The sequence below is a fragment of the Lineus longissimus genome, chromosome 18 (genome assembly GCF_910592395.1).
Source record: "Lineus longissimus chromosome 18, tnLinLong1.2, whole genome shotgun sequence".
Taxonomy (NCBI): Eukaryota; Metazoa; Nemertea; class Pilidiophora; order Heteronemertea; family Lineidae; genus Lineus; species Lineus longissimus.
This window is the reverse complement of record NC_088325.1, coordinates 15,171,814-15,193,540: the sequence shown is the minus strand read 5'-3', so window position 1 is coordinate 15,193,540 and position 21,727 is coordinate 15,171,814. Positions and strand designations below refer to the sequence as shown.

At 41.3% G+C, this 21,727-nt stretch overlaps 2 protein-coding genes across 16 annotated transcripts in view; one reads left to right on the top strand and one right to left on the bottom strand.

The window, feature by feature from the left end:
• LOC135502340 (gamma-aminobutyric acid type B receptor subunit 2-like) overlaps window positions 1–8,082 on the bottom strand; it is a 71,853-nt gene extending 63,771 nt beyond the window's left edge. Inside the window, exon 1 of the mRNA XM_064795106.1 lies at window positions 8,043–8,082. The gene's annotated coding sequence lies outside the window, so the exon portion shown is untranslated. The remainder of the gene's footprint in view (window positions 1–8,042) is intronic.
• The window catches only part of LOC135502343 (high affinity cGMP-specific 3',5'-cyclic phosphodiesterase 9A-like), a 32,533-nt gene continuing 11,471 nt past the window's right edge, over window positions 666–21,727 (top strand). For 7 of the 15 annotated variants that reach the window (XM_064795111.1, XM_064795118.1, XM_064795117.1 and 4 more), the window contains exons 1-12: window positions 666–1,133; window positions 6,558–6,628; window positions 8,983–9,060; window positions 10,392–10,432; window positions 12,229–12,286; window positions 12,589–12,609; window positions 14,512–14,582; window positions 15,120–15,164; window positions 15,814–15,925; window positions 18,734–18,803; window positions 20,852–20,926; window positions 21,420–21,506. In XM_064795111.1, the coding sequence (XP_064651181.1) occupies window positions 1,065–1,133; window positions 6,558–6,628; window positions 8,983–9,060; window positions 10,392–10,432; window positions 12,229–12,286; window positions 12,589–12,609; window positions 14,512–14,582; window positions 15,120–15,164; window positions 15,814–15,925; window positions 18,734–18,803; window positions 20,852–20,926; window positions 21,420–21,506 (798 nt within the window). In that variant the 5' untranslated portion in view covers window positions 666–1,064. Of the gene's footprint in view, window positions 1,134–6,557; window positions 6,629–8,982; window positions 9,061–10,391; window positions 10,433–12,228; window positions 12,287–12,588; window positions 12,610–14,511; window positions 14,583–15,119; window positions 15,165–15,813; window positions 15,926–17,731; window positions 17,790–18,733; window positions 18,804–20,851; window positions 20,927–21,419; window positions 21,507–21,727 lie in introns of all 15 variants that reach the window. The other 8 variants (XM_064795114.1, XM_064795113.1, XM_064795115.1 and 5 more) reach the window with 7 other exon arrangements.

The window sequence follows — 21,727 nt, the reverse complement described above, 5'->3', positions numbered from 1 at the left end:
GTGTTCCAAATATCGCCCCACAACACGAAATAAACTTGTCGAGGCTGTTTGTTGCTGGTTGTGGCGCTTTTAAATTGTTCGATTGGTGGGCAGATGGCGATACATAGAGATACTGATTGTGAGACATGTTCACAACCGACAACCACGCAGAGATTTCTACACTAATTCCGTGGAATATCTGTTCCATGCATCGATATCGGGGGAGGGGGATTGTCGAAAATCGGTGGCTAAGCCAAAGTCATTAAAATTTATGTGACATTGGTCTTACTCTGTATAGTTTATCGTCTAAGCCTTTTCTGAATACTGGACGCGGGTTCTAATTAGTGAAAACTTTGTGGAAAAATGTGGTGAACGCCTAAAGTCTTCAACGACTGGCCGCGGGGGGGGGATGGTTTACATTGACGGCTGCATGACATAATATCCCACCACACCTTTTAACCCGTACTGACCCCTCCCCCTCCCGGCCAGGGATAAACCCCATTGAGTATGACATGTACAGCTACAATCAAGCACGCCATACCATCACCTACAAGTATAGCGAACCAAGGAAGTGACCTTTTCTCTACATAACTACAAACCATTGCCCCCCTCGGACCTCTCACATTGGTCAGATTTGTTTTCGTATCCATGACAACAGTATGTGCGCTGTATGCATCACTCACTGCTGCGATCACACCTGGTGGGTTGATTTGATGTCATACGTTGCCATGGAAATAAGCAAAACAAAGAAACAGAGATCTAGAACGCGCAGAGTCGAGCTTAGAAGGTGGTGAGAGCGAAGGCAGTGAGATTTCGGTGAAGAATCAGACAAAAGTCTCACAGAATTTCCCGTTTTTCATCATTTTTCGCTTCGTACAATATCAGGATAGATCATTATATCAGCGGGCTGTATATTCATCATGATTAGATGTACTCCGAATTCACGGACTAACTAACGGCGTCTTCAGTAGCTGTTCAACCGATCATCAATCACAGCGACGAAACGAAGATGTGCTGATTTTTCAAATCGAGACCTCGATCATTTTTGAATATTTTGTGGATAACGCGTGACTTTTAAGACCAGAATGGGTAACGGAACGTCCTTTGAGAACACTAAGACAATCTATCTCGATGTCAATGGGAAGTCCGAGAAGGTGAGAGTACTTGTGTAGAATTATTATATGAATCAGAATCAAGAATGACTAAAATTAGTGTTTATTGAAAGTTTGATGTTATGCAATTTTCTCTGTTATGAATATTACCCAGATGTCAAACATACGTCTTGAGCTGTTCTTTTTATGCCGTGTTAAAATATCAGGAGTGCGCATCGAGATATTCATGAAAAAATAAATTTAATGTTGCAATATGTTTCCGGATCTCTACTGCAAAGACTATTTACGTCCCAAATCCTCCACATAAACTGTTCGGCTGCGATTATAGAGTTCACTTTTTCACATTTTCACATGTTACGTGTCACTGTTAACTTTTCATGCGTGACGAGACGAAGAACGAACTAGTCACTTCCAAACCGCGGGTTACATACGATTCACGAGGTCACTTTTTACCCTCTCGTCACGTTTTCAAGCCTAAGTCAGTTGACTTGTGACAAGTGAATCATGACAAGTGACAGGTGAACTCTATATAACCCCAGCCTTAGACGACGTGTCGATGAGAAACTGACTAACGCTTACCCTCTGAGGGTTACTCGTGCAGTGAAAATACAAAATCGAATGTTTATCACTCCTTTCATGTAGTAGATGACTTGTCAGATTGTTGAATGAACGCACGCTTTGCCTGGCAACCAGTGATTAGCACAACCATAGGTGTAAAATTGGTCACAACTTCGTCACATGGAAGTTTCCATCATGCTGACTTCGTTAGACATGTTTTATCACCTCGCAGGGGGGGGGGGGAGATGGTGGATCTCAGCTAACGCAATCATGAGCGGTTTTCAATCTGATGTAGCATCGATGGCTTCAACATTTGGATGAGACCATTTGCGCCACAACCGAAATACAAGCAATCGTACATTCGAAATTTTATTTCGGGGGATGATGACTGTGATAAGAAATCAATGAATATTTTCTACCATGATAATCTTACTGAGGATCCATCAGGTTGACTCCGAATTGTCGCCTAGCAAGCCCTGTACGCAGCGAAAATGTCTACAAGTCCAAACAATCAACCACCTAAATCATTCAAAACAAGGGTTTTCAGGTTGCCCGACTCTTCAAAAGGGATCAAGGACATGCGCGACATGAAGAACAAACAAGTCATTTCCAAAGAGCGGGCTACCTGCGATTCACGAGGTCACTTTTCACCCTCACTTCGTGTTTTCAAGCCTAAGTCTGTAAACTCGTGACAAGTGAAACATGACACGTTACAACGTGAATCCTATATAACTCCGGCTTGCACTAGTTCCATAAAATGAGTGATTTGAACTGAACGCGCTCCAGAAGCCGCAAGAAGTGTAATCCGTTAACAACAGCGTAATGGTATCATTGGTATGGAGAAGAAAGCAGATGACGTAAGCTGCAAGAAAAATTCCCCTCTCGGCGTGTCGTTTTTAAAGGCGAGTGCTTAACGGTGAGAAGGCTTTGACTGACAAAGTTCAAATATCGGTGAAGCAAATTGGCTCCGTGTTTTACCCAAGGGTGAAGCATTACACTCAGCCGTACAATCGACATATGATTTTTCTATTGGGTTGACATTTGGCTCTGGTAAAAATGCTGTCTTATGCTTTTTGGTTGTGGAGTTGTGTATGGAGAGAATGAGGGACAGGAAGAGCCTGGTTTAAAGGTTACTTCGGGTTTGAGAGAGCTAAATGGGCCCAGTTGGCCTCGTGCGACTCAAGCACCTCGCCGTCAGGTCATTGTCAAGCGTAACTCCGTTTTCTTTACCCCGATATCTCGTATGTGATTCGGAACGCCAGGATCGTAATGGAACTCTCCCCCAGTAATTAATAATCAAGCCTGTCATTAGCACCATCTGTCTCTAGGCTTTAGAAACTCTCATCACATAATTTTTATACCCCTCGGTGCATCAGTAACCATTCTAATGGTGCTGTCATGGGCAGCGGCTCTCGTCATCTCGGGCAAACGGCACACTTTCAGTAATATGTGATATGATAGTAGGCGGGGTAAACAGTTCTATTGGGCCTAATGAATATTGATTTCAGAATTGCATCAGAGCAGACAGGAACAGACGTCAGAATCGTTATCATAACAGTTTTTATGTGATACATTGAATACCTCAAAATGCTATCCTGTTTATCACCTGTTGTTTGTTCAAGCCTGAAGGTCAACATCATGAGCCGCTAATTACCTCACAGGCAGTAATGAAAAGGTCCTGTTTAACTGTAACCAAAGAGTCATGATTCGAACTAAAAACAAATCGCGATATTGGAATGCGCAGGAGATTAGGTTTGAGAGTGGCTGCGTATCACTTGCCGGACGAAATTATCAAGGTTTTGTGACAGTAAACATGATGACAAAACAAACAGGTAGTGTCCGCAGGGGAAAGGGACCACTGAGTAATGCATTATGGTTACACGTTGTCTTAGCAACGGTTTGTAAGGGTATCAACACGTCATGCGTTCATGTCATGCCTGTCCAGTTAAGTCATCGGTAACAGTCCCCATTGATCAATTGACGTATTAGTCCGGACTTAACGGATTTGGACGTGATGCCTTCTACGCGGTTGGTGAGGTGAAGTAGGTGAATAGACACACGTAGTGGCACACTGGGACATGTATGCGTGGGTGGCGGCCCTTGTACAGAAATGACCATCGCTGTGGCCTCGTTTTGATCTTACTCTATCCTAGATAATGGAGAAACCCATGCATATGTGCATGAAATGAAGCAACACATATTCCGCAATCAGCAAATCAAAGATTATTCTCGCCTCATCCCCAAATGTACGCGACAATGTGTACATGCTCTGTATATTCGGATCACCGAGCCATTCTCATTCCCCTATCAGTCTAGCCAGGAACTGACATGGAGTTGATATATTACGTGATCTCATCTATGGTGTATACTTTACCTTAGGTGGATGTGAGACTTCTCTCATTACTTTGATAATAGTATCGCCAATAACTGACATTGAGCTCATACATGCATTACGTATGTTACATCATAACTTCGATTGATCAGGCACCACAATGGACATTGTTGTAGGCTATTGTGCTGTCGTGCTTGGTTGGGGATTGATTCTTCTTAGTTTCTTTCAAAAGCGGAGCAGTGGTGATTGAGTCACGGTTCGACTCTTTCGAGTGACGTAGTACTTGACCATGGTGATGTGCTGCTTGTTAGTCTTGATGTCGATGCTTTGTTTTAATTTGGGTTGAGGCTGATCTAGCACCGTGAACGGGTCACCTTAATCAGTGGGCTAACTCCACGGGCACCGCAATAAGAAGTAGACAAATTCAGATGAAAACTCTCAGATAATTCTTCCCATGACCGAGCAACCTGACGTGGGTGGGGGCTACATCAACAATCTAGAGAACCCATGGCCAAGCCACATCGACAATCAAAAACTAGTAACCCAGATGATGAACACATGACCACTAAGAACTACGCTTATGGCAAGCCGTTTGCTTCAAAAAGTCGAGATGATTTTTTTCAAGTCGAGATTTTTTTTTTCAAGTAAAGAAAAAATATTTCAAGTCAAGAAATTTCTTCAAAAAGTTGAGATTAGTATTTTCAAGTTTACATATTTTTTTTTCAATTCTACAAGTTTTTTTTTAAGTCGACTTTTTAAATATATATACATATTTTTTTTTAAGTAAAAAAATTTTCATTAATTTTTTTATATACAACTTATCAGTTGATTATTTTTCTAATTCTTTAAAAAAAATTTTCAAGTCGATAAAAATTTATTGTAAATGACAAATTTCCTATTCAACAAAAAAAAACACATTCGAGACAGAAAAATAAGTCGAACATTATGACGTCATCACTTTTCGTGTACAGTATGTAGACTCGTCCCCAGCCGTTCTCTTGCTGACTTCGCATTCTAATGCCCACATATATACATAGCAGGGGAGCAGTCTATACAGTATGCAAGATGGCGGGAGGCGATGTTGTTGACATTGCCGAGTGTCTGCGTCAGTGTCCCGCTATGGTCCGGCGAACTGAAAGGGCCAGACAATCATTAGATTAAAACAAACTAGAGAACTGTTCCAGGCTACTAGATGGCATTCTAGGAATTCTGAGTGCGCTGTATATACGTGCATGCGATCACTTCGGTGCCGGTTCCGTTTTGGCAGAAGATTTTGCGGAGGTCTTGGTGCATATGCACAGCACTAACGATCAGGTATTGCACGCGATAGAGGGTTTGCAGAATACACGGGCCTGATCGCGGCTGGCCAGGTGTTGAATTGGAACGGCGCGCGCAATGTACACAAAAACTGATGACGTCATAATGTTCGACTTTATTTTTGTAGCGCTCGACTGATTATTTTCTCGAGTATGAAATTTTTACTCGAGTATGAAATTTTTACTTTCGACACTATTTCGGTATTTATTATGTATCATTGTTATATTTTACAAACACTATTTTTATTTTTATGATCATTTTTTTCTCGCAGTGAAATTTTTATTAATTGATTCAACTTCAATAAGTTAAATGAGAAGAAAAATAAATATCTCGACTTGAAAAACAAATTTAATTTCAAATTTTTTTTCTTGACTTGAAAAAAAATATCTTGACTAGAAAAAAATCATTTCGACTAGAAAATAAATCATTTCGACTAGAAAAAAAATCATTTCGACTAGAAAATAAATCATTTCGACTAGAAAAAAAATCATTTCGACTTTTTGAAGCAAACGGCTTGCCATATACGCTAGCCTCGGAAAAATTCAACAGTATCTCGTTAACTCGTAACCGCAATAAGCACTACACCATCACCAAGGATGTGAATTTAAAAATACACCTGTGCAATTGATCTATTATCCGTCGGTAAGTCACCTTCGGATATGTTGATCACCTCAAGATCATGGCTTCGCAGTTCGTTCCGACGATTTTAAGATGCCCCCGAACTGAATAAAAACCTTAAAAAATCCAAGAAACACTGATGCCGCCTCAGAGGCCAATAAAATACCTCCATTAGCAATAACAGTTTCACAAAGCGCTGTAGAACCTATTAACAAAAGACATCAAAGGATGGGAGCATGTCGGAACCGAATGTTGAGCTTGTTGAGGAGATTTGCCCATCAGTCGCTTCTCCATCATAAGAAACGGATTTTTTAACAGGCGCGGAGTTTTTGCAGAGCCATGCGTCACAATTGCCGAGTGGAAGTGAAAACGTAAGGCAATGCGTTTAATGCTCCGGAAAAATAAGCTACGACATGTCATGCATACTAAAAACACTGCGGAGGTCGTTAAGAGAATGGGTGATATGAATAAAGAATAGCAAATGCTTTTATCTAAATCTCCATGTACATTTACACTAGGCCTTCCTGTACAAAACCGGAGTAAAAGCATTTGCTAGTCTTTATTCATATCACCCATTGTCTTCCTTCAGTGGAAAGTAGAGGTTTCTATTCTAAAGTGTTTCAATTTTATATTTTTTTCAGATTGCCTTCAGCAACTACTGCGGATCTCGTGACATAAGCGACCTTATTGCGCATGTGGCAGGATGCAGCAGGTAAGAGACAGCCACTTTTGCCAGCAATTAATAAATACAAATCAGTTTTTTATCGAGCCTTCATTTGGGTTAAGAATTTAACGATTTCGGATACTGGAGAATGGGTAAGACTGCAGTTGTATTTGGCTTTGGAAATTAAAAACATCCTCCCCTTTCTCCACCATACAGCCCAATGATAAATCGGTCATTTCTGCTCATAATGAGTCCAAAAGGCAACATCACAAATATTTCCAACATGGTCGTAATTGTTGGCAATTTATAAATCTGTTTCGCTGCGTTTGCAAGTTTTGTCTCCAACGAGACGAATCAGCAATGCTTTTAAGCGTAAAAAATGTCATTTCATCCATATTCCTCAGAAACTGAAATAAAATGATTCCCTGACGTTTTGGCAGCCGTGATGATATGATGATTCACTGCATGCATACACATTCCAGTCCGATGTACATGTAACATAATGTACTGTATATTCAACGATCATCGGATAATCTTCTGGTACATGTAGATGTCAAACAGACGTAATGTGATCAAAACCACAATCGATTTTCAACCTTCAAAGGGATTTTTCCTTTGATCCTTGAATTCATGACGCAAGGTGCATTTTTGAGTAAAAATAGACCACCAAGTTATTAGCATTGATCGCGGATCATATTCATGTCATAAGTACTTTCGACGTGATATGTGTACTAATAGAAAGCAATGATGGCTATTGATCACAGAGGCGACAAAAAGGTCAATAACTGGGGATGATTTCATGGAGAATGGAGTTATATATGGAGATTCACCTTTCTGTGACATAAAATACGAAATGATATGATACCCCACGATAGATGCGATTATATTGTAAAGTGTCAAAGTCAGCATACGGGTCACATACAAAGGCCAAAGCAGTAACATCGAATTCAAATGAAAATAAAGCTGAGAAAACAAATTAATTCATCGTAAACAAATCATTTTCATAGCAACAACGTCGTCGTCAAATCACTTTGCGTGGCAAGGTCGTAAGGAGATGCATTATACCACGCGTACCTGACATGAATTGTGGATGCACCTGTAAACACACATTGGGAACTTCAGGATGTAGCCATAGCTATTCTTCACTCAAAGTATAATGGGACACACAAAATACATATCTAAAAGAGAGTCAATCCCATGAACGCTCCAATAACCAGTGTGGTCCCATTAACAATCAATAACTGGTGTGCAACATCACGATATTCACCAATCAGGGCAATAAGTGTGATGTTTTGATTTCACAACAAGAATTGCGATAGTCCATGTACACGGCAATATACGCAAAGCAAAGATCTTCATCAATACTTTTAGGCTGAACACAAATCGTAACGTGCTCTGTGTGCATACTGATTGATGTGAAAAGTTTCCATAGAAACTAAATAATGTTGTTTTTCATTCCTACCTGATGTGAGACTTTCGCAAGCTGACTTACATTGAGTTTGCCTTTGCGGGGTTGTCGAGTCAGCTCCATCTTCAAACGTAAAGCAGAAAATCCCCTTGAATAGCACCGCCCAAGTTGTTTCATATCCGTACAGAGCCACTTGTGTACTGTGATGCACTGGTGCGTCCGACTAAATATCTGAAATAGACTCGTCGCAGCCTTCGTCCAGACATTTCGCATAGGTGCATGTGATACACATACAATGACATAGGCCCATACCACAGGATCACCCCTATAAAAGGGCCTCGGGCTTCATCCGAAAGTGTACGCAGGGCCAGTGTTATGATTGCCGTCATTCTATCCAAAATACTCTCTATTCCTACTTGGGCCTTAAACTCAAGTAGTTACAACCTTCACAGTCATATTATGATCTATCAGATGATACAAGCTGTGTGCATATCAACAGCTGTAACGGACTTAATGTCCAAGAGAAAAGAGCACTACAGAGCAAATGTCGTTATCTTTGTTGATACACTCTGTAGCAAAGTAGGGAGCAAAAGAGCTGAACGGAATCGGCTGAGAAACACCCAATTGCGCGTGTGGATGTTGTCATCGATGTATCGTTACGCCTCAATCCGAACGATGAGTGTAATCAATGAAGAAAGACAAGATACAATCAATGGGTCGATGGAAAACCAATGAGTTGGCTATCAATGGATACGACACGGTCTATTATGTATACTGAAGAGGCTGTAAGAAATGGATAAATCTCACGTATAGTGCTTATGTTGGCTGGGGCTATAGAAAGGTCGTTCCCATTTCACCTTAAAGTGGTTACTCTAAGATTTCACGCACAAAATACCTGGCCCTAAGAGGTAGAGATATCAGTTTTTCTAGGATCCCTGGCTATATGCGAAATGATACACTAAAACCTAAGTCTGAACTGCTCACTTCTTTTCAGATTTTCCGCAATAACTTTGAAGAACTCGGATGGCGCCCTGGTAACGCTGGCACCGACCATGCCCAAAAATACACAATCGTAAGTATACCTGCAAGGCATCGAAAGTGCCATGTTTTCTTGAGGAACGCTTCTGAAACTATCGGCTCTCCAGCTACATATCTATCCACTATAATACCACCAGATTCACCGGCACCAGAGAGATCTGATGGAATATTTTCAAAGGGATTGCTTTGTAATTGCACCAGACATATTGCCAACGAAGCCTTTAACGCTTTTCGCTGTGGCTTTCATATTAGCAAGTAGTGTATAGATCAGATCCATACTTGATATCACCCAAGTTAACCTGCAGATACTGCCCTAGTTGTGCTAGATGTATCCACACGAGACGAAAATCATGTCTTTGAGAACGGTTTAGAAACAAGATTGGACATTTCTTCACAATTTGCCAGCTTGGTGATAGACAAATCTCGGCCAGGTTTTCATTCATCCCTACTGCTTCCGTCGAAACACAAATCTGAGTATGACATACGAATTGGCAGTAATCAGCTGGGGTTTTGGGGAGATCTTCGAGATTGGTGATACAGCTGAACTGATCATTGCTGGAAAATCCATCAAGCAGTTACAAAGCAGACAGTACAATCAGCTCTGGTTGCTGATTCCTTGTGCGTGTCATGAGGGCTAACCAAACGTATTTCCATGCTGTTATGCTAGTGATACAGAACTGGCATTGAATATGATCCTGTGAGATCATCATGGTGCTTGCTGTCTCGGTTAGCGCAGCGTACTTTCGTTTCTACTCATTTTCTGCCCAACTCGGGTCAGTGGCAGACCCGAGGCCCGTCTACAATGCTTTTCCCTCCTGTCTCTCTCACGAACAAAGACATGAATAAGCTCTAAATGAATTGGCTGTAATCAGCCGCATCGCTTGACAGAGCACCTTTTTCAACGTGATGCAGCTGAATTGATCTTTACTGGGAGATCAAAAGGAGATAACACTTAGTTAACCAAACACTGGCGTCTGTTTCTAATGCAGATTGAGGAACTTTGCCAAGGATGGTTAAATGCCTGTCTGCTGGTTACTCTACCTCTAAGCGATCTCAACGTTTGGCCTAAGCTTCTTTTTCGTTATAAGCATCGACCTTTTATGATATCATCCCTTGTAGAAGTATCAGGTGACCTTATTCCCGGGCTCGTAGGATATCGGCTTATGTGTGTACACTATATTGAGCATTGGCAATGCGCTTTCCGTGATGAAACAATACAACAAGATGCAACTGTGTGTTTTTGTAAGATACTTGGCACCACTGTCATAAGATATTGTTTGGCCTTAGAAACTATCTGCATAAAAATATTGCCAATCTTCGATTCGATAATAAAGGCACTTGTCTCTGTATCGTTTCCTTTTTCAGGTCACCATATAAGGTGATTGTGAAGGACGATAGACAGTTCTGTAAGTATATATTTTCATAATTACTGTTCATTATATTTGGTGTGGAACGTGGAACACTGATGAACTGGGATGTTTTCCCCGGTGTATTTGTCCTTTATAACCAACCGTATTAGTTAGTCAACAACCTGGATAGCGCCATTGTTGGTAATCAATTGCGATATATCAATCTCTACTACCAATTAGACGCTAATCAGCAAGCCATTCATCCGGACTACTAATTAGGTGAGAAATCGATTAACACTTCTAAGAAATCCTTGGGACAAACATACGGTTTTGAGAAATCCAATAACGGCAGTATGTAACGGCACCTAAGGCAAGGTTTAGATCGATTTCATGCTGTCACCTTTCAGAGTTGAATTTTTTCATAAGTTCAAAATTCTGAAAAATTTTCAAAGTCAATTTTTGTTGGGAATGATGATGTTTCTTCATTTTTTGCAGAAAAAAAAACAAATGAAAAAAATATTTGGACTTAGACATTTTTTCATCTGTAGCATGACAAATTTGCCGCAAAGAAACATTCATCTACAGTCCACATCCTATCAAACAGGTCAGACATAAGACCATCCACCTATCACTCTCCACTAGTCAATAAGCATTACCTCACCTCGAGCAAAACTGCAGCACATTCAAATTGATATTTCTTTTTTCGAAAGATTTTCAAAAGAAATCATAAATCCACAACGTTTCCTCAGCAAATGTACATGACAGCAATCAGTTTACTTTGATACCATATTGATCTTTCGTCAAAGCACTACCGGGGGCATCCTACCGCGGTAACCTCAGTTGGTTAACTCTCCCCTCTATAACCGATAAAAGCAAATGGAGGATTTTGCTAATATTGTTGACTGCAAAGTGGACTTTGATGATACCGTTTCTTTAAGAGCAACATCATGATCAAACGTAAAAGTTTCAGCTTAACGTCAATAACATCAAGGAAATCAACTCTCGGTATGTTTAATAGAATGTCCTGGACACAAGGTTGGCTTGCAATTTCTGTCTCATTTTTTGTCAACTGCTTAATTATTGCATCGACTGTATCTTTGCAATGGGCAGGATAGGGTCATTCTTTTCTGACGTAAATTCAATACCAATACATGAAATTCAGCGGTAGTGCAAAATATAATTTGAAACTGCGAATCGCGCGCTGCTTGACCTACCAGCACGAAATCCCTCCCAGAACAACACCACGATGTGATGTTTCATTAAGCTTCAGCCTTTGGAAGAAGCGTGCACTCGCTCGAGCTACCGTTATTACAATCTCAAAGCAAAGGGAGGAGGGTTTTATAAACGAAGTCGACTACAAAGGAGAACATAGATGATCCAGTTACTCCAAGTCGAATTAATAATGTTCAGATATCTTTTAGTCGATATCAGGAAAACAATAAGTAAAGGATTTTATTCGTGTGTAATTTCAAAGACCGGTAGACTTGGCTATTAAAACTGACTGTGCTTTGTGCTTCAAACGATTCTAATTCGAATAAAAACACAGAAGTCGTAAAACAAAATGGGAAAAAGTCACGTAAATATGAAAAACACGTATGTCATTGTTGAATTGCAGCAGAGACGATACCCATAAGAGTAGTATACAAAGTGGGGGTTAAAGCTACCTTTTTCAGCTATGGGGTGGTCCAGAATCCCCATTTTTAGCTATGGGGGTGGTCCAGAACCCCCACTTTGTATACTACTCATAAGGCATTCAGCAACATTGTGCAGTTTAATGCCAGTAGTACGTTAATTTCCTGTCAATACCAAGATATTTTAACACATTTTCACATACATGTAATTCTTTTTTCCAGTTGGAGATAATGAAGTATTTACAAGCGTTGTCAACCAAGTTGCAGAACAGTTTAACAGGTAAGGAGGCTTCAGTAACTATGATAATGAATAACATCATTTTGTCATAAATGTTGTCTAACCTGACGTCGATATGGATATATAGTATGGTTTTTGATATAAGAGCGAGAACAGAGGTTTTATGGATTGTAGACGACTGTTAAGTTTATCTTCATGTGTGAATCTATATGATGAGGCTACATCTTTTAGTCGGGTTAAGGACGATATGTTGATAGCTACATTTAGCGGTCAACTGTCATCATGAGCTAATGTAGGGAAATTTGAGAGTCATGATCTAAACGTCATAATAATTATTTTTTTAGGTTGAGGGGACCAGGCGATAGGTGATACTTTTATTTGCATGAATTGTTAATATTTTTATTTATTTCCGACACATCATCGTATTTTGGCCAGTAGGACACGAAAAAAGCTTCTTAACTGGTATTTAGATACCTTAACGTGACTCCCAAAAAAGAATTATTTGATGTATAAAACCATTCTCATCCAATCGTCAAACTGCAAAAACAGGTCAACAAGACTTAATTTAAAAAGTACTGCAATTATGTTATAGAAAGCCCAGTTTTTGAAACAACAGTTCACTATTTCTTTATTTCCTTTAGAGCATGCGTTGTCTCTTTTCGTCAGACGTGGTTTATTTTCTGATAAATCTCCTAGCGCATGTCAATGTTGAGAGACGTTGTGGTCAAATGACGTAGGTAGATATCGATGTGATGGCTATAGCTAATGAGAAACAGATCAAGGTCCGATGCTGATTGGCGGACCTATAGCCATCAATGTGATAGGTAGAGCTGAGGAGATTAGGGCCCTATTCCACAAAGCAAATCAATGTCCACTGCTGATCGGCGTACGTACATCGATGAAAGGACGCCAATTGATGGTAGCACTAGTTGGTCAAGCAGATATGAGAAAACCCTTGCCCCAGCAGACATCTATTCAGTTATTGGTTACCAAGTGGTGAATCTGATCGGAATATCCGGCATAACCCCAAAGGTTCAAAAATAAAATTCAATACTTAACATGTCGATGTTTGTGTTAGCTAGGCTGAATTATATCGCTTTTTGATGCTCTTTCATCTGTGGACAACCTTTAATTCACACACGTTAGTTATTCTGTGGTGGTCCTACATCTGCTAAAGTACATTGATGTTAATGTCTCACACGAGGCTACCCACCGCCTCTACAGGATTCCAGTCGAGTCTCATTTCCCTGATATTGATTGGAAAAGGATCAAGCGACTACTTAAAGTACGAGATTGATTTCGATTCGATTTTACCAGTCGGTGGTGTCGGCTTTATAGGTCTCACGACTGGCATGACTGGGAGGGGACGTCTTAAGATGATACAAACGATGCAGTTATCAGTATAGAACTTTTAAAACAAAGATCTTTTTGTGGATGATCATAAGAGGAGACGATGTTTTGGATTTCCGGTGTTGCTGAAGAATGAAACTTATCAATGTTTCGCTGACTTTTATTCCTGCCGTCAAAATCGAGATTATCTTGGTCGATCTTTCATACATTACACTCGCGCGGACTATAAAAGTTTAGTTCGTATAAAACATCACGATCTCAGAATTTTGCTGTTGGTTTCAATCTAGAGGCTCATCTGATGGATGTGGCTATGACCTGTATCTCACCTTATCTACGTCTTCTCGTTAATATGATACATTATCAATGTATTACATGGCCGTAGCCCCGCCGACTCGGAGACATCAGATTCTCTAATATCGGAGGTTTTTGCTGTCAGGCTGCATTATGTGTTCAAGACAACGCCACTGGGCACCTTCCCGCTCAGCTGAAATTGGAAACTTGTCATCTTATCAAGGATTGGCTCTAGTTCCTTTCTCGGCAGAGCAGCGGTGGATTTGCAGGGAATGAGCGTAGGGTTACTTTGGTCAACATATTGCCAGGTGAAAATTGTTCAATGCCATAAATAGAGGAAGCTGATGCCAGAAGTGTCATCTTTATGTAAAAACTGTAACGTTTGTTGACAACGAAGTAGCCTTCGTCAAGTATGATGTAGAACCGCGGTGGTGTGGTGGCTCAGGTCTCTGACTAGCGGTCATGAGGTACCTGCGTTGAGTTTATTGGCATGTAAGGTAAAGAGTCCTGCCTAAAATCGATCACCCCGCCAATGGAGATCGAACCAGGGACCAGTACGCAATTCAGGGACCTAAGCAATCAAAGTCGATGACATTATTCTCAACTGTCGTTCCATGTCTTTGCAGGTCGTCGAAGGTGGATGAGATGAAGGTTGAGATCAGTGCCCGGTTGGCCGCTCTGGAGAAACGGCTCGAGAGTACGTCTATTATTGTTGTGTTGGTATCTGAGAGGTTTGTCCACTAGTCCCTCTCGACAAATTAACCCATGGCTACCACCCACCCCCTCGCCTGAACCAAGTAAAGGGGGCCTTCACTCTTTAAAATAAATGGTGTCGAGTTGTAAAAAACTGTTAAGACAAGATTTAAGGAATTGATACCGAACTGGAGGTATTGGCATTCTCACCAAAAAACGACTTTGAGCAAAAGGGGGCTCATGCCTTAAAGTTTAGTATGACCCCGCTTCAGCCTTACATGTTTTACCTGCACACACCTACATAACTGCGCTCAGTCACGAATGCAATCTCTTTCCATTGGAAGCGGTCATGTTTAATTCCCATGGCTGGGGTACGCTAGTTTAAAGGGAAGGAATCAAATAATGGAAGACATAAAATCTTGTGGACCTGATTGGACAATTTGTCTAAAAACGTATTGGTATTACCCAATCAGAGGTGTTCTTACATAATTTAACCAAACTTATTGTTGGTTCGCTGACTCCTTCCCTTTAAATTATCCAGGCCGCCGGAAGAAGCTCCAAATGGTACCGGTCATCAGGGCGAGGGGTAAGATGTTTTTGATGCACCGAGGGCCAATGAAAGTTTTGATGAAATACTTATCTGAATGGGCTGCGTCAGGAGTTTACCATTCTCAGATGTCCCATTTTTGACCTCGCATTCTATGACTATTCCTCACCGTAACTGCTTTTATATTTCTGCATCAGATGAAGTGAACAGTAAGCATATTGATGGGGTTTTTCACATTGTTCTTTTGTTTTGCTTTTTTCGGAACTGCATGGTTTTAGCTTCGAAAGTTTAGACAATACTCATATACGCGATTTGGAAGCACTCGAATTTGACGCCACAGGCTCTTGGCAGCGCAGCGTGGAATGACATGATGAAACGCTATCTAAATCGCGTATGTGGGTGTGGGTCTTATCGTATGTTATCAGTGGCCGACTGTTACGTCGTGTTTTATTTCAAAGCCACCCTGGACAAAAACACATGAGAAGGCTTTTGAGTCCCGCTATTTTCGTGTTTGAATTACCAAGGAGGTTTTACTTCCTTGCAAAGATATTTGTTACTGTCAGGCAGTGTGTAGTGTTATTTATGTACGCTTTGTAGAGTTGCTGCATAGGCCGTTCGATACACTGGTCACTCATTTATAAAAGGTCGTAAGGGCAATTCTGAGGAGCCTTCTGTTCATTTTTTTCAGGAGAAGGTTTGAAATCAATCGAGTTCGACAAGTGCAAGCGAGACATCTCTGACATCAAGGACCAGATGTACCAAGCACAACGAAAGTTTATCAACTTCAACAATCGCATCAGGTAAAAAGGGTGAATTTGTAGGTTTAAATTCTTCATGGTTACGCATGCCCAATACCAGTATCCCTTTAGATGATCGGAATTCCTGGGATCCGGCGAATTCCCATGAAGCCATTCGAATCAATCAGGGGCAAATGAACAAGTGACGCTTGATTGGCGATAAATTCGTTTGCGCCAATATCTGATTGGCAAAAGATTTCGTTGGTCTGATTGGCCAGTCATATCACGTTTGGCGTTTTCAGCTGTTGTAATTTGAAAGGTCAGACGTTCTCACCATGGTCCCCAAAATAGAAATTTGTTGCTCAGTAGCCCGAGTATTTCCGCCCGAGAAGATATATTTGTAGAGCCAGAGGGCATCGCTTCAATTGAAACTGGCCGCGGCGGATTTGTAGTAACACTTCCAGCTCTCTGGTATGAACGGAAATCAAAAGAAATCGACCTCCTGCGATTTCGTCTCTCCGATTATCTCTGGTATGAATTCGCATCTGAAGCGACGAATGTCGTAGCTTTGCCAAGGAAAGGTTATGTGAGGATGGTGAACCTGACACCACCGAACTCACCATCCCTCACGTTGAGAGCTCCTTGGCTTTTGGCGCTGATTAGGTTATTAGGATAGTGAACCCACTGCGCTTGCCAACTATCAAGTCGGGGTCAGGTCACTGGAGAGCAGTGAACCCGTTGCGACATTACACACCAAGTCTTACATAGAGAAGCGCCTGATCTTCGCCGGTGAAAAGGTTATAGCAATTGGAGGATATTGAAACCGCTTGCACCGGAGGTGGAATCATTTGTTCGATCCTCAACAACGGGAAGCCGCAATTAGATAATAAACTGCCGTTGTTTGGTTGTAACCTTTTGGTACGGAGTGTCATTTGCAAGGTTTCATAACCCTTCTAAATCAGATTACTATGTAGTCAACGTTATTATTCTTGCAAAAAGTCCACTTACTTCCGTGACTAGTAGGACTTTTGACACTTCGAGACTAAATTTACCTTTACACTGGGTTTAAAACTTGCGGTTATATACCTGATAAGGCACCGATCCTACCTTGATTTCTGACCTGGGCTGCGTTTGCACTATTCTGAAACGTAAACCCACCCTCCTCGCGTTGAATCATAAATTCAATCTATTTCCGCGTTGGAGGAAAATTAGATTTTATCAACGACAAATCCGTACTGGCTGAGTGTCGGTGACCTTTTGCTGGAGATGTCAGAAGATTGTCATTTCATCCTGAGATCAGGTGCGTAATATCACCTGTTCTCAGGTCTTCATTGAAATTGACCCGATCTACTTTACAACCGTAACAAGGAATCTTTGGCGCAGTAGCGTTAGCGCCGATGTTGGTCTTTAAAGTACCACTGTGGAATCGGTTTACCTTCAATAGAATAGGAAGCAAAGTCTTCCCATTCTAGCGTTAGTGGGGTATAAGGGCATGCGTAGCCTGACACCCCCGAGAATGAACTGGTCTCTGGCCTGTTCCTGTTGTGTCGTCTTATCTATAGGCTGAGATTATATAGCGTTCAGGTTTTCACATGTATCGTGTCACTGTTCACTTTTCATGTATGGTATGAAGAACGAATAAGTCATTTCCAAAGAGTGGGCTACATACGATTCACAAGATCACTTTTCATCCTCTCGTCGTGTTTTCAACACTTGAGACAAGTGAATCATCACAAGTGACAACCTGAAACCTATATCTTGGTAATCACCTCATGGTCTTTGGTTTCAGCAATCAACTTGCAATTTTGCTTTTCTAGAGCAGCCGAGGATATTCTGCCAAATAATATCTCAAATTCTATTTATATCTAGTGTTGTACAAGAAGATGGCAAGATCAGCTTAAAGAGAGACGTCCCTTCATATCCAAAGGTAACCCCCGTGGGACTTCCGGTTCCTGTCTCCATGAGAGCCGAGGTGTATCCCGTCCCTAGGAACTCAATAATCTGTACTGTCTGCCTCAAAATTCACGTTACTGAACGTTAAGGCCATTATACCCCGTCAAGCTAAGCAGAGGCCAGAAGCAACATACATTGTCCAACGAATGTTGAAGGTATTTCTAATGGGGGTTATCTTCAAAATAAGTAAATCCGGAATTAAAAGATTAACATTTCCAAGATTGTGACGCAGCTCTGTTTTAGCTTGACACCTGATAAACATGCAGAAAAGAATGTACTAATTCCAAGTGTCACCTTTTGAAACAGAAACCAAGATGAAACCAATCTGATAAGTTTTAATTTCATGGATAAAACGTAGTCAGTATCTACGCAATATCAAATGTGCTATCATGTTGAAGTGACATTATCAGATATAAGATCAAAGTTCACTCGTAGCTATTGCCACAATTTGAAGAAAATATAAAACTGCAATAAAACCTAACATAGAATTTTGAAAATGATTGCCTCTTCTTCAAAAATCTTGACGGGGTAAAGTGGCCGCATTGTGTTTCCTCCCTAGTGTCTGTCCAGCACTGTAATGTTACACACCCGCTGGAACGGATGCGGTGCAGAGGCAAAGAGACATGCGCATGCGCGAGCGGCCGAACTGGAGGAAATTCGAGCAATGGCGTGGTTTTTGTGAACACGGAGACGTTTGGGTAGAGAAACGAACGCAGGACTGGGATTGTAAGCAAGAACTGACTCTATCGAACGGCAATGAGTAGGTTTTAGAAACTGCTTGCAACTTGGGTAATAGTAAGTGTGCCCGTCACGTGTTCGCAATTGATTTCCTATGTTCGAATTTGCGTCCGCGCTCTGTCACTGGTTGCCACAACCTGATCTGCGCATGCTCACAGTTCGATTCCTTTTCTTTAAAAGCGACGGCTCGCTCGAAGAAGAGGAAGCCAAGAAAGGAAAGTTACTTAAACGAATTCCAGATTACCAAAAGGTAACATCTTTTAAGGTCACTCGAAGAGAAGAAAGTGATTTCACGGCGAAAAAAGAATCCAGACATTGTGGTATTATTCTTTCACCCATACAAGTCATACTCGATAGTGCTGTTTATGAACTTGATATGACATCATACTTTCATTACATTGTGATAAACATTTAATCGACTAATTGCAGCGTGTATAGCTCATGTTCCGCCGTGAAGTACATTTTCTCTGTTAAATTAGTTTATAAATTCCACCTTTTTTAGTTTTTTGATAAAATTTCTCTATCTTTTTAAACACAAACTTTTCCTTGCCTATCGCACTTCATTCTCCGGCGGCATGTGTTAGCTTTTCATGTTTAAAATTACTGCGTAATACTTATTATATCTCTATGTGTTGTCTGCATTTTCCTCCCTGACCCCGTATGACCTACTTTACTGGCGCCGCAAGTACATGATTTGTAGCATTTGTGTTTTAGACTCCATTGCAGAGTGGTCGGCCGCCATCGGTCGCTTGCACTTCCCTGTAAAAACGACCACCAACGGCTTGCCGGCAAATGTTACGAAGTCTGCCGCTGCGCTTTCAAGCCTGAGCTAAAAAATCTGTTCTCAATGTTCCTGCTCATTTAGCATAAGAGCGAACCGTGTTTTTACCCGTCGCCAACGAACATCAGCATTTGAGAGGTGAGCAAACATGGTTTAAATTCTCCGTACACATGATAAATCTCATTGAATTCAAACCGATAGTGCTAATGAGCAACGAAACAAATCAATCACTATTAAGTGCGATGAGAGCTCTTGATACTAGGATAGCTTGTTTACCTTCGGGGGCAAACGACGGATAATAAACTATCTGTCATAGCACTACACAGTACACACGATCATCAGTGCTTTTAAAATTTGTTTTCAGAAAAGGTTGTGTGTTAGGTCCGATCTGCATCATTTTTGTCTTCGAGCACATCCCGGCCAGTTGGGAAATGGGTGCAGCAACCCAAAGCAGCGTCTCTCGAAAGAGAGGCTGGAGGAGGCATTTATGAAGTGTCGAATTATAGTGCGCTTGTTTCACCCTGTGTGTGCTTAGGGCAAAATGGTCATCCATTATGCTGAACAACAACCACCACTTTATATCCCCGCTGTGCTGCGAGCGGTATCTAATGACCCATATGATGGACTAGGCTCAGAATTACGGTCCTTTGCTTCCAACACACGATCTCGCCACGACATCAATTTGTAGACCTCTCCCATTTGCTGTTCACCATTTGTTTCGTAACCACGGTGGTTGTTGACGTATATGTTGGCTATAAGATTTGGCGACGCTTTGTAATCGACTCGCTTGGTCAAAAAGCCCCCTCTGCTGCGCATGCGTTAACAATCTAAGATAAGCGCCAGCGGAAGCGCGGCGTAAGTAATCGAACACGCTAAACATCTCCGTTTACGAATAATATCAACTGTCACCAGTTCATTATTGTTGATATCGTCTTTCATAATCGCGTGATGAGAATGTGGTATGCTGATGTATTATCCATTGACGTGCTGTTTTGTTTATGTTTTTTTGTATGGTGTATTGCGTCACGTTGTCACAATTGGTTTGTTCTGTATAGAGATGAATATGAATATGACCGGCGACTAGTACGATTTGTCATCATCGTTTTACCTTTGATCATATCAGTTTAGTTTCCCCCGCAGTTAGGTCCACAATATTAAGGCATTACTCCTGCGGCGGACGTTCTTTTCCTATCCATCACTACACTGCCCGTAACGATAACAATCAGAGATGTTGGTCTAAGGCAACAGATGTTTAGACAACTGTAGCGATGGCGGATTTTGCTGGCAAAGGAGAACTACCCGCGGTTATCGGGAGAAATGACTATGGGATTATCATCCAATACAGCTCCTTCTTAGTGAGCTGTCGTGATAATTCAAGCTCGTCCATCGTACGAATTGTAATCATGTTCGATGAGACTTCTTCCGAACCGATGTAATTTAACCTTGTACACGACAGCCCCCCCCCCAGAATTTCTTCAATAACCAGCCAGTTATTATTCTGATTTGTCTTTTTCCAGTACACATTATCTCCGGAAACTATCGATTACCTCAAGAAGCCGACCTTTGACATATGGCATTGGGAGCCAAATGAGGTAAGCGACAATTTGTGATCATTACCGCAAGCAATATTTCCGTGATGATGACTAGGCAGTTTCCGTTTTTTTTCCGGCGACAAGGAAACAATAATCGAGTCAGGTTGCAAAACACAGCGTAAAACTACGGACTTCTATAATCCGTCGTTAAACAGAAATGTGGAAAAAGGCCTTCATGAGCGACAGTTTTAGAGCGCTTTCAGGCAGACCGAGGACAGTTCAAAGCTCGGTATCAAAGCTGTTTGGGTCAACAATTTGCTGGAAGTTCTCAGCCAGTTTAGGTTTCCAAGGACATGATTTCTGAAGAAATGTATACTTCCAGGAAGCCACCAGCTAAACAAAAAGTGGACTACATAATATGCATGTTCATTATGTACATATAGGTCCAGTTCACCTTTCTTTTCGGAGGTGGGGGCCTTAAATACATTATACTTAGTAATCCTTCAATGGATTCTTCCAAAATAGTCCTAAAAATGACCCCTATTTGTTTCAGATGTTAAGCCTGCTGGAACACATGTATCACGAGCTTGGTCTCGTCAACGAATTCAGCATCAATCCCATCACACTAAAACGATGGCTGGTAAGTACTAATATGGTCACCTTCTCCGTCCGGGCCGATATCCTCATTTGCCTGTGCCGTGCTTAAATATTGTCGTGGTAACCATCCGCTCCATCCCTAACGCCCAGCATCATATCATTAATTAGCGAGCTACTCATAAAACACAGCATGGTACCATATCCGCAGGCGTCTCTATAATAGACCTAACACGCACAGTATTCGTGACAGCAACATTTGGTTAC